The 25,644-nt window shown below is 51.3% G+C and overlaps 3 protein-coding genes across 10 annotated transcripts in view; 1 reads left to right on the top strand and 2 right to left on the bottom strand.

The window, feature by feature from the left end:
* Positions 1 to 5,056, bottom strand: part of STARD8 (StAR related lipid transfer domain containing 8) — a 40,360-nt gene extending 35,304 nt beyond the window's left edge. The window contains exons 1-2 of the mRNA XM_015860009.3: positions 4,885 to 5,056; positions 2,399 to 2,432 (exon numbers count right to left, since the gene is read on the bottom strand). Coding sequence (XP_015715495.2) covers positions 2,399 to 2,432; positions 4,885 to 4,929 — 79 coding nt within the window. The 5' untranslated portion in view covers positions 4,930 to 5,056. The remainder of the gene's footprint in view (positions 1 to 2,398; positions 2,433 to 4,884) is intronic.
* A 6,045-nt stretch (positions 5,057 to 11,101) lies between these two features.
* Positions 11,102 to 16,802, bottom strand: YIPF6 (Yip1 domain family member 6). 4 transcript variants are annotated; one of them, XR_001554510.3, is made up of 8 exons: positions 16,746 to 16,802; positions 16,038 to 16,166; positions 15,103 to 15,181; positions 14,690 to 14,732; positions 13,607 to 13,732; positions 13,356 to 13,513; positions 13,143 to 13,247; positions 11,102 to 12,769 (listed from the first exon to the last, which is right to left on the bottom strand). XR_001554510.3 is itself a non-coding variant. In XM_085544409.1 (7 exons), the coding sequence occupies exons 3-7, from the start codon at positions 15,137 to 15,139 to the stop codon at positions 12,651 to 12,653; spliced, it is 483 nt and encodes a 160-aa protein (XP_085400535.1). In that variant the 5' UTR covers positions 15,140 to 15,181; positions 16,038 to 16,166; positions 16,676 to 16,802; the 3' UTR covers positions 11,102 to 12,650. The 4 variants fall into 4 exon arrangements, 3 of the variants coding, with proteins under 3 accessions (XP_085400535.1, XP_015715506.1, XP_085400537.1); XM_085544409.1 differs by lacking the exon at positions 13,143 to 13,247 and having other exon boundaries at positions 16,676 to 16,802; XM_015860020.3 differs by lacking the exon at positions 13,143 to 13,247.
* A 387-nt stretch (positions 16,803 to 17,189) lies between these two features.
* Positions 17,190 to 25,644, top strand: part of OPHN1 (oligophrenin 1) — a 45,929-nt gene continuing 37,474 nt past the window's right edge. For 2 of the 5 annotated variants that reach the window (XM_015860017.3, XM_015860016.3), the window contains exon 1: positions 17,234 to 17,500. In XM_015860017.3, the coding sequence (XP_015715503.2) occupies positions 17,347 to 17,500 (154 nt within the window). In that variant the 5' untranslated portion in view covers positions 17,234 to 17,346. Of the gene's footprint in view, positions 17,501 to 25,644 lie in introns of all 5 variants that reach the window. The other 3 variants (XM_015860014.3, XM_032444514.2, XR_014945074.1) reach the window with 3 other exon arrangements.

Here is a 25,644-nt window from a genome sequence, read left to right as displayed (position 1 = left end):
GGAGAGCCCCAGAAGGGCTGGGGGGAGGCAATGGGGGATGGGGGGGAGGCTTCCTGCAGCAGCCGCTGGATTTCAGTTACAGAACGTTTTATGGGCAGGAGGGGAACAGGGACCAGGAATGGCTCTGCTTCACGGTGCGTCTCCGACAAATACTTTCCTCAGGATCATATATTGGAAAAAGCCAACTGTGGCCAAATTGCTTTCGATTTTCTTTTAAAGTCCTTTTTCTCATGTTTCCGTGCTGTTCCTCGGGAGTAGCTCCCTGAACACAGCTCACCCCCTGCCTGTAGCCTGGGATGGCAGCAGTTCAGTCAGCACTATCCACATTTCTGCCCTAAGAGCAAAACAGTGACAGGAGAGCAAACAGAAAGGGCTGCGCATTGCTGCAGATTGAGATAATGCCACAGCCCTTCACCCACCCACATCGCTGCCAGACGGCCACTGCTAAGGAACCAAACCCTCGTGGGGGCTACTGGTGTCAGAGGAGAGTGGGCAGTGCAAGGACAGCACTGAAATGTGCCTCCACAGCAGCACAGATGGCATCTGCTGGTGAGCATCCCAGTGCTGGGGGACAAGTGGGACACGAGCAAACCTTGGCTGTGCCCAGAAGCCCCATCACAATGCCTGACCTGCCTCAGGGGGGAAATTAAAGCAATATGGAGAAATACACATCAGAGAGCTCAGCCGTGCAAAAATAACTTCCAGGTTCACAAGGAGGCCAGAGAGGAAATGCTGGAGATTGTCTCGAGCTGGAGCTCCACTCTGAACATGTGATGGAAGCAGCACAAATTGCAGCTTGACTCACAGTGCCCTGGCAGGGGGTTTCTCAGGGTGCATATTGCCATTTAGGAAGTGTCTCTCCTCTTCTCAGAGGCACTGGGATGGGTCAAAGTGGATCTCACCCTGCACACAGCAGAAACCTTTTGAGGGGTGCACAGGAGTGGAGGCTGCAGTGAATGGAGACGAAGAGCAGAGGAGCAGTCCTAAGGTAGCCCTAAGTCTGACCCATGGGCAGGAGAGAGAGAAGGAGAAATGAAGCCTCCCTTCCATCACATGGCACCCAAAAACCAACAGTAATCACATTCGGTTCACTTTTCTACTTCCTCTCACTTCAATCACTGCCACACTGTTCCATTTTCTGCCACACAGTGACTTCCCAGTGCCTCACAAGCTCCCAAAAGGGGCTGGGCAGGGGATGCTGCCCCGTGTTCTGCGTGTGTGGGTGAGCAGCCATGGTCCCGTACTAGGAGCATCAGTCTGCCCAGTCTGCTCAGGGATGGTTCATGAATAGCAAGGGAAGGGGTGGGGGAAGGGGGAGGGAGGGTGGGGGCGGGGGAGGGTAGGGAGGGGGAAAAGAATAGCTCAGCTGTGACAACACATCAACAAGAGCTAAAATTAGCAGGTTATTCCTGGAGATCCAGATGCTGTGCAAATTCATCCGTACTATTTCACATAGGAGCAAAAGTTCAGCAGAATCCTTCATACTTGTTTTCTGTATGATTTCAAGCTGCCTATTAGAAGAAGTGCACTTCTGAAACATCTCAGCATCACCACCACCTGATACAGTTTTTATGGTATTTGGGGATGCTGCCCGCTCACTCCTCACCTCCCAGCAACCAGATTGAGGTCACTGCTTGATGACATTTGCAGAGCATGCTCCAAAACCTGCTTTTCTAGAGGTCTGCTTCTGCTACCAATAAGATTTTATATGGAGGATGGAATTTTGGCGTGCACGGGTTGTGTGCAAGCCTTTCCTTTCTGCTTCGTGCAGAACAATACGTGGGAAGTGTAGCTAATGTCGGAAAGGAAGCAGGGAGCAAAGAAGCCAACGAGGAGCCGGGCTGCGGGGTCGGTCCGCTTGGCGAGTGAGGAGCCGGCGCGGCTCCCGTCGCGTACGTGGATGGGTAATTACAGAACAACCCCACCGCCAGGACATGGGCTTCCCCGGGCACCCACCGCAAAAAGTCCAAAAGCCATCCGTGGAGGCACTGGGGTCTCCTAAGGGCGCAGAATTGCTGCACCTTTAAGAGACCCCCAGGAGCGCTCCTGGGTACGGATGGCAGCGTGCTCAGCAGCCGCCCGCCCCATCGCCGAACCCGGCAGCGGGAGGTAACAGACCACGACTCAGCTCCATCCCCACCGCTCTGTGCTCTGCGTGGCACTGCGCTCCGCGCATCGCGCCGGTAGGCACCGCACCCCGCTGCTGAGCAGGGCTGCTCTCACCGCGGCCCGGCCCGTTGCTGCCCCACGCTGGCGGCCTCTGGCGCTCTGAAAACCAACCGCTGCGGCGAAACGCAGCGCTGGCAGGAGCCGGCAACACACGTGGGTCCCATTTCTTCTCACAGCCCTGCCCAAACCACAGAAAGTTGGTGCCCAGAAGAACGTCGTCTCAGCTTACCTGCATCTTTTTTGTCTTCTAGCCGTGTAAAGCACTGCGAAAAGAAAGAAGAAAGGACGTTCATCACTTTGTTATCTTCTTCATTGTCACATTCATGGATTCCTATGATTTGTGCTACTCGTGCAGTTGGGCTCAGTCTCCACATGCAGTGGTCTCAGGGTCACAAGCGGCAGCACGGGATGGGGCCCCCAGGAGGTGATGTGAGGCTCTGTGTCTAACTTTTGCTACAAAGGGTAACAAATGCATACGAGCTCCAAGCGCTGCAGCCATGAGCTGGGCACGGGGCTCACTGCGGGCACAGCATGGCCATGCCACAGCCATGCAAAGGCAGCAGCAGCAGCCACAGCATAGATGTGTAATGAGACAAGGTTGTAGGCTCAGCCTCTTCCACACACATTGTAGGGTTTGGGTGAAAAGCATCACCACAGTGAGCACAGCACAAGTGCTTCTCTGGGACAGATCCTCAGCCATGTGGGCAGGAGCGCAGCTGCTGCAGCAATCTGCTGTTTTAAGGTCTTCCTCCAGGAGAAGAACAGTGGGAAGGGGCTCTGGTCCCAAGCATTGCCATCCCCTGGGATGCTCTATTGGAGGCACAAGGAACAGCTGGAGCAGAGAGAGAGAGATCCCAGGACATTCAGAGCTGCCTGGGATGAATGATTGCATGGTTCGGGTGGTGTGGGGTCACTAGAACCTCTCTCCTTTAGCCACAGCCTCCAGGAAGCGATGTCCATGGAGGCAGTGAAAGTAGTGGAAGGCTGCTGGAAGGAAAGAAGGGGGCGGGAGGAAGGTCCTGTCCTCAGGAGACTCCATCAAGCCCCCTCCCATCCCCTCTGTGCCACCTTCAGCACCCTCTTCCCCCCAGCAAACCTTCTGCCTGGCCGTAGCTCCACCTCATTTAACCACAAAGCTTTAATCCCACTGACAGCCCTGCACTTTTCTGCCTCTTACAGAAACCCTTCTCCTCATCACAGACGTAGGGAAAGAAAAAGGAAAGAGTAAAAGGAGAAGGCTGGAGCAGAGCCCTCGGCCTGCACGAGGCCATCAGCAATGTTCTTACCACAATGGGAATGAGGAGTGGCCACATCCTCCATCACATCCTCCTAGCTCTGCTGAGTCCAGCACTGCAGGGCAGCACTGCTCTGCTTAACCTTATTTTGGCAGCTTTCCTTTCTCCCCATGGCCAAGAGCTGGGAGGGAACATCAGCCCCATCCCCCAGAGCTCACCCAGGTGGGACAGAGCACAGCCCTCCAGCACAGAGTGCAGCCACCACACACCAGACAGCTCCAGAGCCTCTTTCACCTGTGTGATGCCCATGGTGGGGGTGAAGTAAGGACATGGGGAGATGAGCAGCTGGGGCTGGGCAGTGAGGACAGGCCCTGTGCAGGGAGGGCCCTGCAGGCAGCACCCACTAGCATTGGGAGCGCGGATCTGCTCCTCTCAGCTTGCAGGACAGAGTCTTCAGTGCTGAGCTCACAGGGATGTAGAGGGTTAAGGGCTCTGCTGAGCTCTCTGGAGACAGCAGGGACAAGATAGCTAGTAATGCTATTAATGAATTTCACAAATGTCATTTTTAGACTCAACAGACTCAACTATTTTGAGCTTTGCATTGGGAGCCCCAGGGAAGAGTGCATTCCACAGGCACTCAGCACACAGACCCACGCCTGACAGCCCTGTGTGCAGTGCTGCCTGCAAAGCAACTGCAGTGTTTTTTGCAGGCTGATGCTCCCCAAATCCACCCCACCAACACCTCCAAACCTGCCCAACAGTGCAATGACCCCACCACGACAAACAGGGGGCTTTGAGTGGTGCATTGCTAAACCCAAATGAAAAACAAACAAACAAACAAACAAACAAACAAAAAACTTGATGCCAAGAGAACAACTGCTGCAGCAAATTAAAAACCCCATGGCCTGAACTGCACTGCTTCACTACCACAGCCACCTCCACTGGGTGGTACAGCCAGAGCTGAACCAGAGTTGGTGCTCAGTGTGACCCAGGGATCCGGGTGTCATTGCTGCAGCACGGCCATTCACAGTGTGCATGGGGCCAAGGAAGGTCTCTGGCTGTGGGTGCTCAGGTAGTGAGAAGGGAGAGCTTTGTGCTGTTATCAGAAATAGCCAGCAAGCAGCTGCCTACCAAAAGCAGGGCAATGACTGCCCGGAACAGCAGAGGCACCACTTGTTGCTGCCAATGATTTGCAAGGGACCTACGGGGAAAGCAGCGTGGCTCCCATGCCCTCTGACTGCCACGTCCTGCTCAGAGCAGAGCCGGGATGGGTGTCAGTCATCCCAGCCCCAGCAGAACACAGGTACACACAATCATTCACACACTCATGCACACACACGCAGCACCCATCAGCTCAGCACTTTCCCTGCAGGCGTGAACACTGTGTCCCCCACAGCACACACCAAGCACCGCGTGACCCCAGCCCTGCAGAAAGGAATCCAGCAGGTTGAGGACGAGCTTTAAACACGCAGTTCCTTACCTTGGCTCTCCTGAAGCACGCCCAGAAGAAATCCAGCAGCGGCATCGTGGGCAGCGGGCACAAACGGGCACTACATGGCGGGGCTGCCACCGGGCGCGGGTTGAGCCCGGCTCAGCGCACCCATGGGCGCTGCAGGCAGCGGTGGGAAGCGGCGGCAGAGGGAGGGCCGGCACTGAGCCCTGCCCGCGGGGCGGGACGTGGATTCAAAGGCTGCACCGTTACGCTGTTGGTCGGGAACGGGCTTGGATTGCAGTTGGAATTCCCTGAAGATTGCGCGTTTTAAAAAGCGGCAGGCTTTCCTTCCTGCCTCCTCAGCGCAGCATTCCCATTCCCAGGCAGCTGGAAAGAGAGAAGGAAAAGAGAGACCCGCAGGGCAAAGGGAACAAGAGCTCAGTGTCAAAGGCGCACGGAGGGCCCTGGAAACCCAAGCCCAGATGGTTTGCATTTCCCTCCGGCCCCACTCCAGCTCAGCAGTGCTCACAGAGGGCTCCCGGCGCTCCCAGGTACTGTTCAGAGCTGCCCCAGGTACCCCCCGGACCCACACAGCCATGTGCAGCGATCCCCATAGAGAGAAACGTGAAGGAAAAGGTCACCAATTCCAGCCCAGCACTTACTGTGCCTCTATTCACAGCTCCTTATCTTCCCTCTGCAAACATTTCTACAAACATAGCATTTGTTTGCAATAAAGCCCGTAATAAAAGTGCCACAAACCTCCATGCAGGCGGTGGGTGTCAGATATGCAGCCCCTGGGCTGGAATTAGGCGGCTTCTGTGCACTTCAGAAATAAAAAGCCAACTAGTAATTTAGGAGAGCATTTCAGAACAAGCAGTGACAGCAGGGCTGGGACATGTAGTCGCTCTCTGTGCCCCGGGGGCACTGCACATCCCTCGGCTCTGGCAGCACCACATGCCAGTGGAGGTCCTCCTCCAGCACTGTTTATAGCAGACCCAGCAGGTGCTGCGGGCAGCTGAGCCCCCGCCAAGCGTCAGCTGGGGCTGGCGGGTGCCTGTGGGCTGCTGGTGGGGGGCACTTGCCTGGGTGCTATGACCCCAAGCTGCCCTGGCCTCAGTGCAGACATTCACATGCTTCCACCCCTCACCCTGTGCTGAGCACAAAGCCAGTTGGTGGAGGGACGGTTCCTGGCAAACACTGGGCTCCACTCCATTTGGTTTGTGCTCAGGTTTGTCATTCTGACCTTCCAAAGGAAAAATTAAATGTTCTGTGACAGCCACATAGCTTTACATCACAGCTGGGGTGACCCACCAGAACTGCTCCATCAGGGCTGCATGAGGCACACCTCACCTCGCACAGCGTTCTGCTGCTGGGAAGTCCTTTCCACGCTTCCTCCACACAGAAAAAGCAGCACAAGCAGAATGCTGTCTGCCTCCTTCCTGGGACCTGGCAGACAAATCGCAGGGGCTGCTGCATACTTGTGCTGCTCCTTTCAATCCAGTCATCCCAAAAGCATCCAAGCAATGTCCAGTCTGGGACCCTTCTGCATCGCAGCAAGGCGTCATCCTTGGTCAGCATAGGCTGTGAGCACCAGATCCACTGCACAGTGCCTAAGAATGGCACCCAATGCTTTGCAAAGCAGAGCAGCGAAGGCACACGGGCTGCAGTGGCAATTCAACCTCTTCCCAACATTTCTCACCTACCTGCTCCATAGGTACCCCTCATACACTGGGATAAGTAAATGCCATTTCTATTCCCCTATTTATTCCCCTATGGACCTCTATAACTTTAAGCCATACAGAAGCAGGCCTATGCCAGGGGCTGTTCCCATCCCATCAGCAAGCAGTTATTGTCACTGCTTTGCTCAGGAGCCTCCTGGCAATTCTCTAAACAGGTGCAGGTTGGCAGCTCCCAGCAGTGCTCAATGGCAGCAGGAGCTCCTGTTGCTGCTCAGGAGTATCAGAAGGTGCGAGTGGGATGAGAGTGGGATGAGAGCAGCTAGGAAGTCATTGCCATGCAGTGATTTTCCACTTTCTGCTACGTGCAGGCATTTTTCAGAGATCAGGAGGAGAGCAGCCACTCACAGGGCGGGTGTTTGCCCTGTTAGCATAGTGGGAAGAGCAGTTCTTTTATTTTAATGATGCTGAATTGACATACAGGTGCTGGAGGGCTGCAGAGGCTGCACCAGGCAGGTGACACAGTGCTGAGCGCAGCACGTCTGGCTGCAGAGCAATGCCTGCACCCTCTGGCAGCAGCTTCACCCCCATGCCAGGCCCTGCTGCCCCTGGGGCACAGTGCTGGGGATGGGGCTGCTCCCAACCAAAAGTCCAACTCTGCAACGATGAGCAATACAAAACAATATAGGAGCCATTACACATGGGCACATCCAGTCTGGCTTATAAATGACATCCGACACAACAGCCCTGCCACAGACACACACAAACAAAAGTGTCATTTGGCAATGGTGAGTTTGAAGGCAAGTTATTTTCAGCAGGGTGGCTGCTGCTTCTACTTTAAGGAACGCTGGGTGAGCTATTAATACAGCACAAGGGTGAGTGCTGTGACCAGAATGAAAGGGAATGCCCTTCGCCTTCAGTTCAGGTTGCATGGCTGGCTGAACCCAGCAGATCATGGCTCAGCCTGCAGCATGGTGGGCTATCAGTGAATACAGCCACAGCCAGCAGGACACAAGCACCCAGCCCTGTGCCAGGCTGAGCACTGAGCATGGCACCACTGCACTCAGTATCCCCAAATGCATAGCTAGGGCTATGTGTTTCCAGGAAAGGGAACACTTGTGATTGCTGAATACTTTGGCTGATGCTTACAAACACTCAGTTCAGTATATACACAAAAGCCAAATAAACTTAGAGGGCTGATCATCACAGAACTGCAAAGTTCCCAGTTCTGCTGAATTGAGATGATATTGCTGGAAGACCTCACAGTGGTGTTGGTGTGACAGCACATGACGCGGGCTGTCCTCCTGCCGCATTTCATCAGAAACAGAGCAGCAATTGGCCAGGAACCATTTAGGCCGTAGCAGATCCTGGCAGGAGAAGCACCCACAATACGAATGGGCAGCACTTGTACATGGAAAAAGTATCATCAGCAAAACACTGACCAGCAGGTTCCCCTTCCTTATGGGAATCAGGATGGATTGGGTTGGAAGGGACCTCAAGGATCTTCAAGCTCCAACCTCCTTGCTGCAGGCAGAAATGCCACTGCGCTGCTGCAACATTAACCTTCCTGCAAGCAGAGCAGTGCCTGCCCAGCCCGAGGTGCTGCTAGGGTGGTGATCAGCAGCAGCAGGCTGAGAATGTGCACAGCAAACACAAAGCAATAGCCACAGCCTGCACTGCTCATAGCCAGGCTGCACTGCCTGCACTCTGCTCTGCCTACAGCTGCCAGCACTGAAAGCAACCCAGCAGCTAAATGTGAACGCAGCAGGAACAGGGACACGTTTGTCTTTGGGGCCCTCCTGGCTCCACTCCACGTAGTAAGCGAGCTTTACCTCACCCACATGGAGCACATGGATGCGGCGGCAACTGCTGGCTGAGAGGAGTGCTGCTGGACTTCTGGCCCAGTTTGGGTTTGTGCAGACAGCTGAGAAATGCCTGCCAGGTGCAGCACTGCTCCTAGTATGATGACCTTCCATGTTCAGCCCTTCCCCTTTGGCCCCATGCAATGGGCTCACACCACAGTGACAGTGGGCCCTGAAGGCTCCCATGTGCATCCCCAGCACCTGTGGTCACATGGGGACCATGGTATCCACGGCCATGCCCCACAGTGTGCCAAGGGCTGGGTACTGCACTGAGAGAGAGAATGCTACTGGCTCCACACCCATGGCCTTTTTGAGCCACTGAAGACACAGAGGCAGGGCAGGCGCTGAGTGCACTGGGGAAGGAGCAGCCAGCAAGCAGCCAGCTGTGCCCAGCCGCAGGAGGGGGGTACTTGCAGAGCTGACAGCAGCCAAGCACTGCCACAGCCTTTGGGAATGCCACAAAAACCCAAAGGGAACTTCAGACAAACGCCCACACACAAAACATTGTTATGGAGCAGCACATTCCTTCCCTCCCTCAGCCCCACACAGCTGCAGGAATGCTGCCCTGAGACCCACGCTGCCACTAAGCTGGGCTGGGGCACTGCCCTCTTCTGCTGTAGCACAGAAAGGCCCGGTGGAGAAAAGGGGAAGAAGAGAACATGCAAAGAGCTGCACCACCTTCTCACTGCAGTCCCAGAGCCCTCCCAAGGCAGGTGCCCCATCCCACAGGACACTGCAGCCTCATCCAGAGCGGCCACAACTATGGGGATGCCAGAGTGCTGTTGAAGTGGCAGCAGCCACAGCCCAGCTGCATTCATTGCCCTGAGTGAGGACTGTTACAGGGAAAGGGAGATCATAATTAAGCACGTGGCATAAATTCTGAGACAGCAATCCGACGTGCCTGAATAAGACTTGGAAAGAACCAGAGAGCACTGAGCACGTGAAACTATCAATTCCCATTGAACCCCCCACGTTTACTCTGTCTATCCTAGCAGAGGCCATGCTCACAGTGCGGACCCCTCCTGGTACAATGTGACAGCAGCAGCTGCAGGACAGCGGGAACAGCAGCAGCTCCTCCTACAGGAGGGAAGGGCAGCATAACACCGGGGAAAGAACCCCGCATCTCGGGGGTTGCATTAGAAACGTGATGTACTGCCACCAGCTACGAGCAGCTGTGCAGCCAAAGCACCGGGAGCACAAGGAACAAAGCTCACACCACCCCAAGCAGGCCACGGAGCCGCAGACACAGCCGTGCCCAACAGCAGCAGGCAGCGCAGGGCAGGGCTGCAACAAGGAAGGCACAGAGTTCTCCCCCTGCAGCAGCCTAAGGACTGCCACAACAGTCCCCGTTTCAGGCTGGAGTGACGACAGTCGTCCGTATCCAAAACGCTTCACTTGTGCTGCAGCACCTCTCCACGGTTTGCTCAGGGAACCACCTGCTTGCACAGGGCAGGCGGCTCCCACACAAGCAGTGGCTGAAAAGAATGTTAAAGAACAAATTACAGTTTTGGCTTCTTAGTTTTCTGGTCACACAAGACAGGTAACCACCAATCAATTCTCAGTCCAGCGCTTGCTGCACTGACACTCACTGCTTGCTCTCTGCTATGCTCACAAGGGCCAAGATCTTCAGTAGACTGTCACCCTCAAGAGGAAAGGCCAACCACTCTCAGTAGAGGTTTATCAGATGCGATTACAACATTGCAGTGGGCAAATTATTTATGAGCCCCTCAACAGAAAGCTGAGAAGCAAAGTCAGCTCAGTCTGATGGTGAGCTGCAGCAGGCAGGGCTCCCAGCTGAGAGCACCAGCATCCCCCACTGAACAACTGAAAAAACACCAAACTTGAGCTATGATTTATTCAGCTGGAGACACAGAGCTCAGGGAAATCTAGCTCCCAACCTGCCCCCTGCCAGCTACAACTCTGCAGCAAATCTTAAGCATTATACATCCTGCTTTCACAGCTTTAGGTGATGGTTTCCACACTGAAAACTCAGCGTGTTATGAGGCAAAAAAAGCAACCTCCACCTCATCACCAGTATCTCCCTGCTCATCCTTTCAGATTCACAACACTTCTGAAGTCTGTAGTGATCCAATAAGCCAAAAGACCTGCGTTACAGAACAGGCCACCACCAGACTTTTAAGTCAAAATCAAATAAGGAAAAAGCTGGGATTTGGTTTAATTCCTCCTTAAAAGAACCTCCCTTCTTTTCAAAGAGGTGCCAGATCAAACGCAACTCCTATTATCTTTCTGTTATAACACCACATTAATTCACAAGGCTGGACATTAAATACTACAGAGACAGAACTCTAAGGGTTTCCCCAAACACACAGTAAAATTCTTATGCTGAAATGGGAGTTTTTCCTCCAAGAATCCAACTTGAGCAGTCAATAGCTTTTAATGTCTTCCTCCTCTTGAATAGCTGAAACTTCAGAAAGCTCAACCAGTGAAAGGAAAGCAGCACACTCTAAAGGGGAAAAAAATAAATCACATTCCTTAAAAGTAATAATTTAATGGATGTTTAAAAGAATTCCCACCTTCATTTGACACTTGAGTATATGAAGCACTTAGCTCCTCCAGCAGCACTCACAGCCCCAGCAGGCACACAGCCACCCTCAGCCCCACGTACCTACTGCTGCCTTCCCTGCAATAATCCAGAGCTCCCAGTTACCTGATCTCTTCCCTTCCTCTTCCCCACACTCTCAGTACATATAATAATGCCATCCCAACTACCAAGTATTTGTAGTGTTTATAGGAGAAACAGCACTCTTCTCTATAAATATATATTAGGTGTATTTACACTTTAACAGGACCCACTTACATCAGTTTCAGGTCTCTTTGCATTAGTACAGGAGAAAGAAAATCCAAAGCCCATTTTCAGAAAGAAAAAAAAAACAAACACCAAAAAAGACATTTTAACAGCAGCTTTTCCACCCCCGAAGCATTCCAAAGTTCCCCCCTGGGACTGCTTACTGAGAACAGCAGGCAACATAAAGAACTTCTGTACAATCTTCAGCAAGCAATGCGCCAGCTCTCACTCAATCCCTATGCTGAAATATAAATTAGACACTTACAATGTTTGTGCATGGTTCTCCAGGCAGGAGATATCCTACTGGAGAAGGAAACCTCCCCCTCTCCTTTTATAAAAAGTGTTGGGAAAGAAAATATAGAAAAGTTTCTCACATTTCATTTAAGGTACAAAGGAACAATCAGCAAAATTTGCTTGCATTTCTGTGGAAACACCAACCAGGTAAACAACCAAGTGAATGGATGGTACAAGCAATCAAGATCAGAATTTGTACCCTATTCCATAACAGCTACCAGCAGATTTATTTTCCCTTCCTCCAACCAACTCATTTTAAAACTTTTGGAGCCATGCCCTGGTTTGGTACGTTACCATCTGAATGCTTCACCTATCAAAATCTCAACTTCTCGAGATGCACTCGGTGCTCCCCAGACACTTCTACTTCCATTTCTAGTCGCTACATAAAGTACTAGGTAGGCCCCTCCTGCAAAGCAGCCTTTGCTGTTTCCCCAGGACTTTTTAATCCAGAGGAACACGAAAAGATTCATAACTATCTACTTAATCTCTCATTGGATGTATGGATTAGTCAGTGTAGCCACAGAGTTCAAAACACTTGGCTAAAACACACCTTCTTGACGCTGAAGCGGGTAAAACATAAATACAGAGAACATTAATAGGAGCAAAGGCAGTCCCTTCTGCCCAACTCTAGTTAACAGCAAACTGGACCCAACTTATTTTTTGCTGAGATCTGATTTCAAAGTGAAAGCTTACAGTCCTGTGATGCATTTTATACACATTTCACTATTCTGTCAGTGATTGAAAAAGAACAGGAATCAAACACATTCTTCCTTACCCACCCAACACATAACAGCAATGTAAGGCATGTTCACCCTAGCAAGAATCCAAGCATAAGCAAGAACCCTGCCAGGCAGTGTGATCCTGTTACTTCACCTATCAAGACTCCTGAAGTTCCAAGATCTCTCCCTCTGTTCCTCAGGCAGAGTATTCCCTGTCACAGTGTGCATTTCTCATTCAACACAACTAAAGAGCAGGGTTAATTAAACAAAAGACTCAATAGCTGGACTTCCGTATCTTTCAAGAACACGCAATCAGTCTTGCAGTTCTCTGGCTTTATCCCACAAGCAGCCTTTTTAGACCATCTCCATATTTAAACTAACAAGAGATAAAGCCAATGATCATCTGCAGTGTTGGTGTAAAACTTCAGGCTGTGTCACACAGTCTCCCGATTGGGCATCACTGAGGTGTAAAGGTGAGAATCATCCAGCTGATAACGAAGTAGAAGAGGAAGATGGGGTACACTACGAGTGCTTTGCGGTGCGGAGGCTGGCTGTCTGCCAAGAAGGCTGTAGATGCTGGTGACAGAGAGAAAGAAAAATACTTGAAACAGCATGGAACTAAAACATTAACATCCACCGCAGCTGTTAAACTTGAAGATCTTGACTAGAATTAAGTTGAAGGACAGAAAACAAAGTGAACCACAGCTCAGTAACAATGGTCTCCAACTGCAAATTAAAATGTTATCATGTAGAAACACAGATGCTGATTAGTATTCTAAGATTCAGCCTAACAGATTAAGAACAAGGGAAATAATTCAAACACACCTGTTTGAGATAAGCGTTCTTTAAAGAGTACTTATAACAGAAACGATGAAATGAAATAGCTAGCATTTCACATAAAATTTAATACTAATTACTGTCTTCCCTCCAATGGCAATTTATGCCTTACCATGAAAAAATCAACAGGAGTGCATTCAAAGGCTGAATCTCTGACAACACAAGGGTTGGAAGAACTGTTTCTGCAGTACTGCAACGGCCTAGGAAACACCTGAAACTACAGAAACCCTTTGGCTTCATTCAGCAGAATGCAAGCAGAGCTACTCCTTGAAGCATTGTACTACTCAGCGCACAGAGCACTGTGGTAACGCTCATGGGTACTTACCTAACGTTGACCAAGCAAACATAGCAATCACTACAATCAGGCGTATAATGAAGCTGACAGTGCCGGAACCTGCCAGCAGCACCAGCCTGCACACCAGCATTGCCACCGTCAGGGGCAGGATGCAGTAACCCAGAACACACAGGCTCTGAAAAAAAGATCTAAAAAGGAGGGAGAAAGGTAGTAAGAGCACAGCACCTCCCCAGATTTCATGCACTGAAGCACTGTAACTGTTCCTATAAAACAGCACTCACATAGTTCCTCCAAGAAGCTTTGAGTTTAGTGTGATGACAACTGCACCAAACCAGATGATGACGAAGACCTCGGCAAACTGCGGCCCTCCATCTTCCTTGCTATCCGCTGATCTCCCCTGCAGCATCCTGTTGTAGACAACAGATACAAGGAGTCAATTGCAATTGTTGACTGAGCTTTTGCAAACCTACAACAGAACTCAATAGGAAACTGGAGATGTTGATTCCTAGTAAGACTGTAGACCAATTAGTCTTATTTTTATTTTTGTTATCCTCAGTTTTATACAGGAAAAGAAAATGACTGCTGCCCAACTGAAGGCACTTCAGTCCACTTGTGTACTTGTATTGAGGACTGTGTAAGCACACACTAGAGAAAATCACAGACAAAAGCCAGGAAGATGAACACTAAAAGCTTGGTAGCCTCTCAAAGCAGGCAGAGCACTGCTTGAGAAGAGTTATGCCTTAAGGAAAGCTTGTGGCAAGAACTGCATGCAGGAAATGCAACACAATGCATAGAAAAGCAAGCATGCATAGATTTGAAGATTCAAATTACACGGTATGTTTCTGATCAAGTATTTTACTAGATGTTCTCTGGGCATTGAATTATGCGGGTGCCCTTTACCCAGACAGCAGATGTCAAAGTATCTACCTTACCCGAGGCACATAGGATTTAATAAAGCACCAAAACACTCCTGAGAGCCACAGTCACCTCCCACTGATGAGCTATTACAACAGCCCCTCATTTCCATCAGTTCTCTCCATAGGATACACAATACATACACAATAGATCTTAAACACAAGTTTTGGCATGCAGATTAGGGTCAAAGAAGTTAGCCAGATGCATTAAAGTCAAGAGCATTGTGAATCAGGATATTTTCAGTATGATCTTTCTATGATTGGAAGCACCTAAGGGGCTACAAATGTCCAAAATGTATTTTATAAGTCTAAGCAGGCTGTGTTTGTAGAAGACTAGAGAAGCAAAGAGCATGATCCTGACACAGGTAAAAAGAAATCCCGAGGTTCTGATACTCCCAGTGTAAAGTAATAAAACAAATACAAATAAATCTACCCTCTGAAAGTACTTACAGAGCAAGTGAGACACAAAGCACCAAAGGCCCCCAGAGATCCCCTGGGGGTAAAGAAAAAAACAAAGTCATAAATATTACAAAATGATATTTTTATGTCAATAATTAAGTACCCTTTTCCAACTGCAGTAGCATCATTTTCATTATCCCTCCTCACAACTTTCCTATTAAGCCACACTCTATATGTCATCTATGGAAAGCCTGCTAACTATAGAAGTTAGTACTTCTACATGTCCTGATAAGTGCCACTTTAAATCAGCTTTGCTAACCCTCTGATTTCTCTCTTCTGCCATTCAGCACTCTATGAGAAGAGAGAGAACACAGAAAACACTTCTGAATCCCCATTCCAGAGAATCCCACAAAGCATGCTGGCAAAATGACTCTTCACACATTAGACAACCATCTCATACATACAGTCTCTGAGGAGTGCGCTGCTCTTTTTGGGATACATGACATGGACAAATTTCTTCCCAACAGCCTTCAGATCTCTCAGCTGAAATAGAGAAGGAAAGTTACAGACCTCAACCAAAAGCAGAAAGATAAAAAGTAAAGCAGCATTCATAGTAAATCAGAACAGTACCCAACCAAAATATTCTGGTAGCAGACTTTGCAATAAACAATGCATGTATTGTATGTACACTACTTAAGAGCACAACAGCATTGCACCTAAGAACATCCAATAAAGAAAAATGATTTCTTTGCTCCTTGTAATGCCCTAATAGGATAATAGAATGGTGGCAAAGTCTTTGGCTATAGTAAATGAGAACGAGCCCAAACACATCAGCCACTGATACAGAAGTGAAGAAAAAAAGCTACTTAACTTTGGAAGGGCTCAGGTAGGCAGGGATCTTCAGCAAGAGATGCCCTCACCTCACCTGCCAGCTCTTAAATGAGGGTTGGGAAGGGGTGGATCGTGGACCTATCCCTTCCACCACTCAGGTGCTCTGCATGTTCTTAAGCTCCCCTGGGCTGGCTCAGCCTTCCCACCAGGTGCTTCATCACTGCTTCAGGCCTTGACTGAACATTTCTACTAAATCTCTCTAAGAGTATAAAGTTAACTAAAAATCCTACTGATTGGGATAGTCTCCTCCCAAGTTCCATATGGTTTTATGCTTCCAATGATTTTAAGATGGGAGAAACTTTGAGGCTATAATTCAACTATTTGTGACTAATGTATATTTGCATACATTTTACATAGGTAATTCTATAGGAAAAAAAAAACAACAAAAACTACCCACAACACCCCCCCCCCCCCCCCGAAAGCTTATTTAGATGTACAGGCTGAGTAAAGGCATACAAAGAATACAGGTTTTGCAGAGCAGTTGGCCAAAGAGCTCACACAGACTCACAATGGTATCCCTGACAGGTTCATCCAGCGTGGAGTAATCTTCCTCTGGGGAGTTGGACCCAACAGGAACAGTGATCTCCCCTTCCACTGGGATATCCTCAGATATCGACACATCTGCCAGCCCTGCAAACTGAATGAGCCGGGAAATCTTTAGAGTGAAGGAAACTCAGAACAGCTCACATTCATTCCTGGTGCTTTATCAGTGGAATTAGGTGAGAACCACTGCTCTGAGCTTTAAGGGAAAGCACTTATACACCACATCCAACGACAGAGTCCAGCCACTGCCTGACATAAGCATGGGCTGACGTGATGCTCCCAGGTGACCAGCTGTATGCAAACAACGCATTTCTGTTCTCTTCAGTAACTCCATTAACTGCTGCTTCTTCCCTACGCAGCCAGCAGTAACTAAAGGAAGCAGAAACCTCGTTTATGCTCGTTCACAGCGTCACACAGACACGTCTCCGAGCACACGGACCCCACAGAACCAGAGAAAAAACCGCAACACTGCGCACAGGGCCGCGCTCCGGCCCGGCAGACACTGAGCCCACAACGGCCCGCACAGCACACAACACACAGCCCCGCCCGCAGCTGCTTCAGAGTGGAAGGGAAGCCCAGTCATCCCATCCCGCCCGGACCCACGGTGCTCTCTCGGCACTGAGCACGCCCGGCGCTCCGCTCCGCTGCGCTCCGCACTCCCCGCCGCGCTCACCAGCGGCTCGGTCGCTGCCGCCGCTCCACTCCCCTCCGCCGCCGCCATCTTGGCTGCAGAGCCGACGTGGCGCCGCGATTACGTCATCACCCCGCGCGGCGCCTCAGCGTCACGTGCCGCGGAGCGTCCGTAGTAACGAAGCGGCGCGTCTCCTGGCCGGCAGGGGGCAGCAGCGCCGCGCACAGCGGGGTCGGGGCTGGGGCGGGGGTCGGCGGCCCCGGGAGCGGCCCCGCAACCCTCGGGCCCTGCGGGGGCCTGCTCCGTGCGGAGGCGTCGGTGGGCGTTAGGAATTACTCCTTACGGCGGAGCGGCCCCGGCTCTGAGCGGTGCCCATCCCCGCGCCCCCGGAACTGCACCCCCAGCGCCGCGCCCGGAAGCGGGGGTCGCGGTGCGGTGCGGGGATCCGGCCCGGAGAGCAGGGAGCGGAACGGGGCGGGGTCGGGCGGGGCCGGGGCCGGGCATGGCCGCGCTGCGGGGCCCCCGCGGCGGGGGGAGGGCGCTGTAGTCCGCCCGCAGCCCGCCCTCCCCGCAGCTCCGCAGCTCCCAGCCCGCCCCTCCCGCAGCGGCATCCCGGCCGTGCCCGGCGCGGCCCCGCGCAGCCATGGGGCACCCACCGCTGGAGTTCAGCGACTGCTACCTGGACAGCCCCGACTTCAGGGAGCGGCTCAAGTGCTACGAGCAGGAGCTGGAGCGGACCAACAAGTTCATCAAGGACGTGATCAAGGACGGCAACGCGCTCATCGCCGCCATCCGCAGTGAGTCCCAGCGGGGCTCTGCCCCCAGCCCTCGTGCTGCCCCACGGCACTGCCGGGCAGCTCCGTGCGGTGCCTGCAGTGCTGCCACTGGGATAGGGAACAATAGAACAACGACTGGTTGTTGTCTTCTATTCCCAACGCACTAAACAAGAATGCTTTTTCTGGAATATAATTGCACACAGCTGCTTCTGCAGCGTGTATTTACTGCTGCTCTGTCCGCACCACCTTTAGGAGTGCTGTGCCTGCTGTGTCCCGGTGCCCACGCAGGGCTCCCAGGCTGCAGGCAGGGCTGAGCTCCCCCGCGCTGCGTTGGTGTAAGGACAGCAAGGCGTGCATGGTGAAGGTGCTCCATGTCCTTTAGAGATGGAGCACAACCAGGTCTCACAGGTGCCTGCATGGAGCCTCACCAGCACAACCAGCTTCTACAGTCACAGCATCAGAGCATTGTAGAAGCAGCAGAACTCAGCCCAGAAACAGCCCGTAGTTCTTCTCTTTGTGTGTGTATTATTTGGTATCCAACCACACATAGACTCCTGTACCAGCTGTGAGAGTCTGACTTGTTCAGAAGCACTGAGGCCCTCTGATCCCCAGAGCAGATCTGCTGTGTCCCAGCCCTACACCTACTGCCCTTTGTCCACGCTTTTCCCCTCTGGGACCAACACATGTACTTTCCCAGTGCTGTCTCTTGCATCCCATCTGTTGTTACAAAGACTTAAAATAGAGCTGAAGACACTGCTGTTAGTGCTGTGTATGCATCAGGTCAAGGGAAGACAAAAGAACCTGCAGCACAGGGTGTGCTTACGTGCTGCTTTTGGTTTGTGTTAGCAGGTTTAGCTGCTGCTCTTTTGTTTAGAGCAGCTCAGGGCTCAGTGTTACTGGGGCTGAGTCTGGCATAGCCCATGTGTGCCCATTTGGAAAACTAAGGCTGGCATGGCCCAAACACCAGCATCATAACTCAGTGGGATGCTGATTTTCTGCAGAGGAAACTAAAAATCTCTGTTTAGACCAGGTCAAAAAAAACCAAAACCACCAGAGAAACAACAATAAATCAAAACCCAGTTTCTCTCATCAGACCTGTCTGCTCTCTGAAGGCTCTGAGCTATTTAGGTTTTGTGTGGGAAGGTTTGTTATCAGTCACCGCAGTCTTACAATTAATATTTACAGTGAGAGGTAACAGGTTTTCTCCTGTCTGTAGTTGGCAGCTAACACTGAAACGTAAAGAAATCAGTGATAAGGGTGGGGCTGAGAGAAAGGTGGGAGGGGACTTGTGAGGAGGAGTGGGATTTGGGGCAGTATCCTGTGCATTACACACATCTGTGACAATCAGAAAGAGTAACACAGTGGAACAGTGACACAGGAGGCATAATGACAACAGAAGTAGTGCAATGGAAAGGTGTTAGAAAGGAAAAAGAGCTCACCAGCCTCTGAAGATCTCAGCTCACAGGGAAGCCAGAGATCCTCCCCCAGTGGCAGTCAGCCCTTAAATGAAGTCTGAGAGGTGCAGCCAGGCTCCACCCCTTCTGGTTTGCACAGCTCAGTTGCCTTCACCTGTGCTCCCAGAGCTGACTAGGTCGTTTCCCCAGGTGATCAGTCAGTGGTTCAGGCTGGGACTCAGCAGTTCCCATACAACATAGTAGCATCCACATGGTGTATGGAGAGAAAGGTACGCTGCCTTGTGTGGGTCTGGTGGGCATGAATGACCTGCTGCCAGCAATCTATATGTAGACCCAAACCCTGAAACTGCCCAGAGCTGTATTTTATTTTCCACTTGCTGAGTCATGGGAAGAACAAATGAGTGTGAGTCTGTGTGGGGTTCTGCAGAACCCTGGTTTATGGGCTGCTGCTTTGGGCTGTCCTTGGTACCTGGTGCACACGTCCTCTCCTTGGTTGTTTTCTTTGCAAAAGTGCCTGGCAAACTGAAGGTGTATCAGCCTGCTTGTTGAGTGAGGAGATCTTAACTGTGTTCTGACAGAACCTGAACATGAGAATCCTGCCTGGTGTGAACTTTAATGTGGGCCTCCAGTATCTGAAAAGTGCTGTTTCAGTGACCTGCATTGGGGGTTTTTGGACTTTTCACAACAGGACTGAACATGCCAGGTTAAATGCCTCCAGCAGGGATGTCCTGGGGGTGGGTGTACAGCTGTAACAGAGCTCCCCACTGCTGGTGCTCACGTCCCAGTCCTGCTGCAGGGCAGATGAGCTTTGACACTGAGGGGGTGGGGGCAGAGATGTGAGCCTGGTGGTCAATGCACTGAGCCCCTCCAGCCTTTCCAGGGTACGGGAGAGCAGAGTGTGTTGATGTTCTCCCTCATCCAATACTGACCTGTTACTGAAGAACAGCATGTGAAGCTCTCCTGAGCACCATGCAGCTGCAGGTCCCACTGTCTGCTCCTGTGCTGGTCCCACCACTGCATTGCTGCTGCTGTGCTTCTTTGTCAAAGGGAAAAAAGAGGGAGTTATCTGTACATAGGACACCCTGAGATGGCAAAGTAGGAGGTGGTGCCAAATATGAAATAGAACTGACTAAAGCAAAGCAAAATATTGGGCAATTGTAATGTAATGAATTTGGACTTCAAAGATAGCAAAAAAGTTACTTTGAGACAAAACAAGAGATATTTTTGTTGCGGAGTTGGCCATATCCTTCCCTATTCATGCCAGAAGTGCTCAGAGCTGCTGGAAGTGCCAAGTGGCTGTTTCAGTCCCATGTGCTGCCCTCACACCGCAGCACACAGTGGGATGCCATGCACTGCTGCAGCCCCGTCCCCGTGTGTGTTGCAGGGCTGCCCTGAGCTGCAGGCAGGAGGAAGGACGAGGAGCTCCGATGCACCACCTGCATTTCTCCTCCCTGGGAGTGCCGTGTTGCTCTTCCCAGCAGGTACAAGGTGCAGTGCTCACCATGCAGGTGTGGAAGGCAAAGAACCGTGTGTGCGGGGTGGCTGCTCTGCCATGCACATTTCTTCCTTGCAGTGCCAGTCCCTGACATGAACTGTGCATCAGGAAGCTCACAGCTAGGCAGCCTTGTTATCGTAGCAACACATCATTTACATCATTTTCTTTCTGTGGCTCGGTAGGCTGCCTTGTTTTACTTTTTGTTGTTGTTTTGGTGGGGCTTGCTGCTTTCTGCTGTGTGTGTGTTTGTTTATGCAGAAGCATCCATCTTCCCTGGTCTTTGATCTTCTTGTGCGATTACATATCAAGTGGAGTTTGATAAATGTCAAGTTGAAGCTGTTTTTCTTAATTGTGAGTGCTACAAAGGTCTAAGCTGGCTTTTGAAGCTGAAGAGCTTTGAGATCTCATGCAGATGTTGCATACATGCTTTTGAACTCCATTTTTGCACAGTGCATAGTTTTGCAAATTACTTCTGAATCTGCATGCCAGCTAAGCAGCTTCTCCAGGCAGTGTGAGTGTTTCATTCTGGAAAGACAGCACTATAAAGGAACACACTGAGGTGTCTGTGCATGCAGAGCACATGGTAATATGTATCAGAAGAGAGCAGGCAGGTGTTTGTCTCCATAAAGTAGCTGTTGACATCCATTGGTTCCATGCAGCAGCCCCAGCAGCACTGCTTGGCGTGGAGCTCTATGTCAACAGAGCTGCAATGCCATCAGAGCTTTCAACAGATCCATGTGCTGCCGTAAGGGACAATGATTGAGGATTCAGTGCTTTGGAGTGCAGAAGTGTCAAGAATTCTAAATACTGTAATGAGATTAAAGCAAACCTGGAATGCCTGTCTGATTCCTTCTGAGCTCCCTGTGCTATTTCATGTGATGTCTGTAGACAAAGGCTCAAACCCCTGTGCTGAGGTTTCTGGAAGTTGCATGGTGTCTTTGATCCTAGCACTGCTTTTTGTCTATGTGTGGACATGGCTGAAGCTCCCATGCAGAAGGGAGGAAGAGGAAGGTGCTCCATGCCTCATGTGCCCCTCAGCTGTCCCTCAGCTGCTGGCACATGGAGTGCTGGAGCTGTGTGGGCAGACATAAGCTCTGTGCTTGGGTGTTGAATTGCTGGTAGGGAGATACTCTGCACAAAGTGTGAGCCAGCATGTGCTGCCTTAATGGGATGTGCATGGAACCCTTGTGTGTGTTCACAGAGCCCCAACATGAGGGTTCACTGAGCCCCACTGTCTCACAGAAAGCCATTCCTTCAGCTGCCCACTGCACTTGGGGGAATCTGGAAGCCAAGCAGGGTTTGTGTAAATAGTTCACTGGTCAGGTAGGTGTGAAGAGCTGCCGTGCATCCAGGATCACTGTACTGATTAAACATGGCTCTGTTCTCCTCTCCTCTGCTTGCATCCTTGCACTTGCCTGTGCTCAGGCAGCACTCAGCACCTGAGCTGTGCACTGAGCTGTGCGGGACCAGACCCGGAGTGATGGGCAGGGCACTGGGAGTGTGAGCTGGCTCTGCTCAACCTGGCCTCTCTGCCTTCCCTGTGTTTGTCATTACAGCAGCACAGGGATGCTTTATCAGCAGTGATAAAAGCAGCTTCCGAGGAATGTGTTTGGGATTCAGAGCACTGCAGGGAGCCTGTCTGGAGCTGCTGACAGAGCAGGCAGCTCCGAGTACTCCCGCATGAACTGCATTCAGTCCCGTGTCCAGAGCCCTGCCTCTTCACTGCCCTCAGGCACATAGCTGCTGTTTGCCCCCAGTGCTTTCTCTTTGGTCTGTTACTGAAGCACAGAGCTTCCTTGGGATGTCCCTGGGGCAGGAATGGCTTGCTGCCGTGGGAACACCTTCCCCCCTTTCCTGGAGTGAGTTACCATAAGAAGTTCATGTCAAGCTTTTCCTGGACTTCAGTAGGGGAAAAATGGCTTGCTGGAAAATTCAGCACTCTCCTCTATAAGTAATATCTACTTCCATTTTCCTGCTCCTTGCTGCTCTTCTTTAGCCAGGGCTGCTCAGATGCCCACTGGCACATACTAAGAATTCCTTCCTTGCTTGGTTATTGCAGCCACCACTTTCCAACACTTGTCCTAACCCTAACAGGAGGGTTTTCAGAATCGCATGGAAATTACTATTGATAACTTTAACTTTTTTCTCCTGATTTCTCAGCTTTTATTGTTTAAAAAGATAGGAATCTAGCTTAAAAACAATAAATTACATATGGGACATACATATGGGACACCTCTTCAATCCAGCAGTTTACACTCTATAAACTAAGGGTGTCGAGGACATACTAATTCAGCCAAGGACCATTCTTTTACCATATATCTCCTCTGCCTTGAAGAACACAGGAGCAGAATGAGAGCCTTCATACAGCTTTGAAGGGAGCTGTGTGCTCCTGAGCACCTCTGTGTAGCAGCACTGGGCAAGGCCACCTTCCCCCTCCTGCTGTGGGGTGGGATGGCAGCAGGGGCAGCATGCACAGCTCAGCACATCTCGGGCTGGCCGGTACCTGTATGTCTGTACAGTGTGCTGCAGTGTTGCTACGAGCAGGGGGCTGAAAGTGCTTTGGCTTTAGGTCATTGATGTGGATGGATGTGTGTAAAGATACCCACCACACCTGGATCCTCTCACTGAGAAATCTCATTATTTTTTTCCTATGGACCTATCTCTGCCTTCCTGAGCACAGTGGAACTCAAGCCCTAGTGCAATGCTAAAGCAGTGCTCAGCATTCAAAGTACTTTGTGCATCCATAGCACAGCACAGCAGCTCACGTGCCACTGCCAGCTCTCCCTGCTAAGCACTTCTGCTCCTGCACAGTGTTCAGACAGGTGGAAGAAGGGGACTCCCCACAGCCCAGCAGGCAGCAAAGGAGCTCATTTTCCTGGGATTTAGGTACCGTGCACAGAATTGGAGGTCACAAGTTGGTGCAAATCTAAAACAGATATGCCTGATCAGGAGCTAACTAACTAAGAAAACAGAGCAAGCCACCCCCAGAACCTAATCTGCAGAAGCAGGCAGGAAGGAAAAGGAGCATGCACAGTATCTGCATACTCCAGGAGTGAGGCAGAACTTTCCCTTGGGCTGGAGTTCCTCGCTGTGCATTTGTTAGATTTCATTCTGTTGCTGAACCCAACGGGTTGAGCTGGGCAGCATCGTTCCCACACAGCAGCTCTGGGCAGGGCTGGTTGCTGCTGGCTGCAGGCACCTCCTGGGGAGGGTTTGGGGTGGGAAGCAGCAGGCAGCTCTTCCTGCCTCTCCCTGTCCCCTGGTGCTGCAGCACAGATGCTGCTGGAGCGTATTGTGGTACAATGTCGTCCTGCTTAAAGCAAGCCTACATGCTGTATTGTGGGGGGCTTTTCCCAGCCTGAGTCTGTACCCCAATCTACTTCCATGCAGGGAAGCAGCACACACTGCACAGGGAGCTCAGCCAGCAGGCTCACAGCCACCTGTTTTCCTGGGAAATGGGGATGATTGTGGTGTGAGAGCCCTGAGATGAGCTGCATGTATCACCACATGAGCAGGATCACAACACTGGGGAGCTTTCGTGTGTTTAAGTGTATTTGCTCTTCTACCACACATCAGACATCCTCACAGCTTTTCTTCCATGTTCCATTGCCTTTCTTGGCCTGTTCCTTGGAAGGATGTGGGTGTTATCCATGTTTTGTAACGTGTCTGAAAATCCACAGCTCGCAGCAGCGCTACTGCTGACTAAAGCGTTTCCTCTTGAGTCACCGTGTAAAGACTCAGCTTTTCTGCCTTCTTCCTTGAGAAATGTTTTGAATACTTTGGTTAATAATTCAGTTGCTAGCATGCTGGTAACTACAGATGTGGCTTCCTCATTTGCCTGCCAGCTTTCTGCGGGTGGCTTCAGCAGCGCTGCGTGTGCAGCAGGGTGCTGTGCTGTGCCGTGCTGCAGGAGAGCAGAGCTCCAAGCTGCTCCCTGGCACATCCCCCAGGCCCAACGTGTGCATCTGGGCCGGTTTCAGCAGGAGCTGCTGCTTGCACAAATGAGATGACCGTGGCCATGGGTGTCCTGTGCCATAGATGTCCCCATACTGTGGGTGTCTGACACACAAAATCTGTGCCCTGTCCCCAGAATGTCTGTGCAGTCTGGAGAGCCCTGATGTTCAAAGGCAAAGAATGGCTAACTTTTTCCTATGAACAACTAGCTCTACTTTACAAATGTTGAACACCCCAAAAAGAGAATGCTGGTGAAATTCAGCAGGCACCAATTACTAAACATGAAATAAGGGTTTTCTTTTATAGGAGTAGCTGATAATTGTGAAGTAAAAGGCTTTGGAAACTTCTTTTGGTGCTATGGAGTTCTGTGTGGTTTCGCCCCGAGCTGCAAACTACTCACTGCTGTCAGGATCCCTCCACTGGGAGATGCCACCCTCAGCTCCTGCTGGGTTTGTGTTTCTGGACATATTCAGAAAGACACTTTGTAGCCGATGTCCTTTTTGTTACTGAGTTCTCCATCCAGGTAATTGCACAGTCACGGTCATGTGCTGCTTAAGTGGTGATAAGAACAGTTGGATAGTCTGAGATAAAGCTTCAACATGGAAAGTAGAGCAGCCTTCATGGCAGCCTCTGAACTGCTCTCTGCAATGTTCCCCTTCCATTTTTGTCTAGTTTCTGTTCCTCCGGCCAGCACTGATTACGAAGTGCTGAGCCTAGATCTTTTTAAAACAAGAATAATTTCATTAATCTTACTGAACGGCGCAGCTGTGAAAACAAGGAACAACAAACAGGACCTGTAGCTGTGCTTTCAGGCTGCCAGGCAGGTCCTGCAGGTCAGCAGCAGTGGCTGCCTAAGCAGGCACCAAACCCGAAGGGGAACCTGCGGCATTACCCAGAGGTGGTGTGTGGCTGTGGGAGGAGGGAGAGACAGTTCTCAGAGGTGCCCCATCTCTGCTGGGACCTCACTGGTTTCCCAGTGTCCCAGGGCAGGATGCTGTTTGTGGCTGGTGCCCGGCTGGGTGACATGGGGTACAGGCTGCAGACCCTGCCGCATTGCAGGCCATGGGCAGAAAGCAGCCGCACATGAGGGCTGCAGCTTGTGCAAGCTCTGGGCCGGGTTCCTGCCTGGCACTGCTGTCAGGGAGCTCTGTGGTCCCATCAAGGTCTGAGCTGTTCTGTGTGATGGGAGGCAATGCTGAGGTGGTTCGTCCCCCTGGTCACAGAGCTTGGGCTGGGACGGCTTCGCCGGCGCTGCTGATCATGAGACCTCCCTGTGGGGACTGCTCGCGTTCTGCCCCGGA

The sequence above is a fragment of the Coturnix japonica genome, chromosome 4, assembly GCF_054131305.1.
Source record: "Coturnix japonica strain WE chromosome 4, WE-NBRP24, whole genome shotgun sequence".
Classification (NCBI taxonomy): domain Eukaryota; kingdom Metazoa; phylum Chordata; class Aves; order Galliformes; family Phasianidae; genus Coturnix; species Coturnix japonica.
This window is presented reverse-complemented; position numbering and strand designations above follow the sequence as displayed.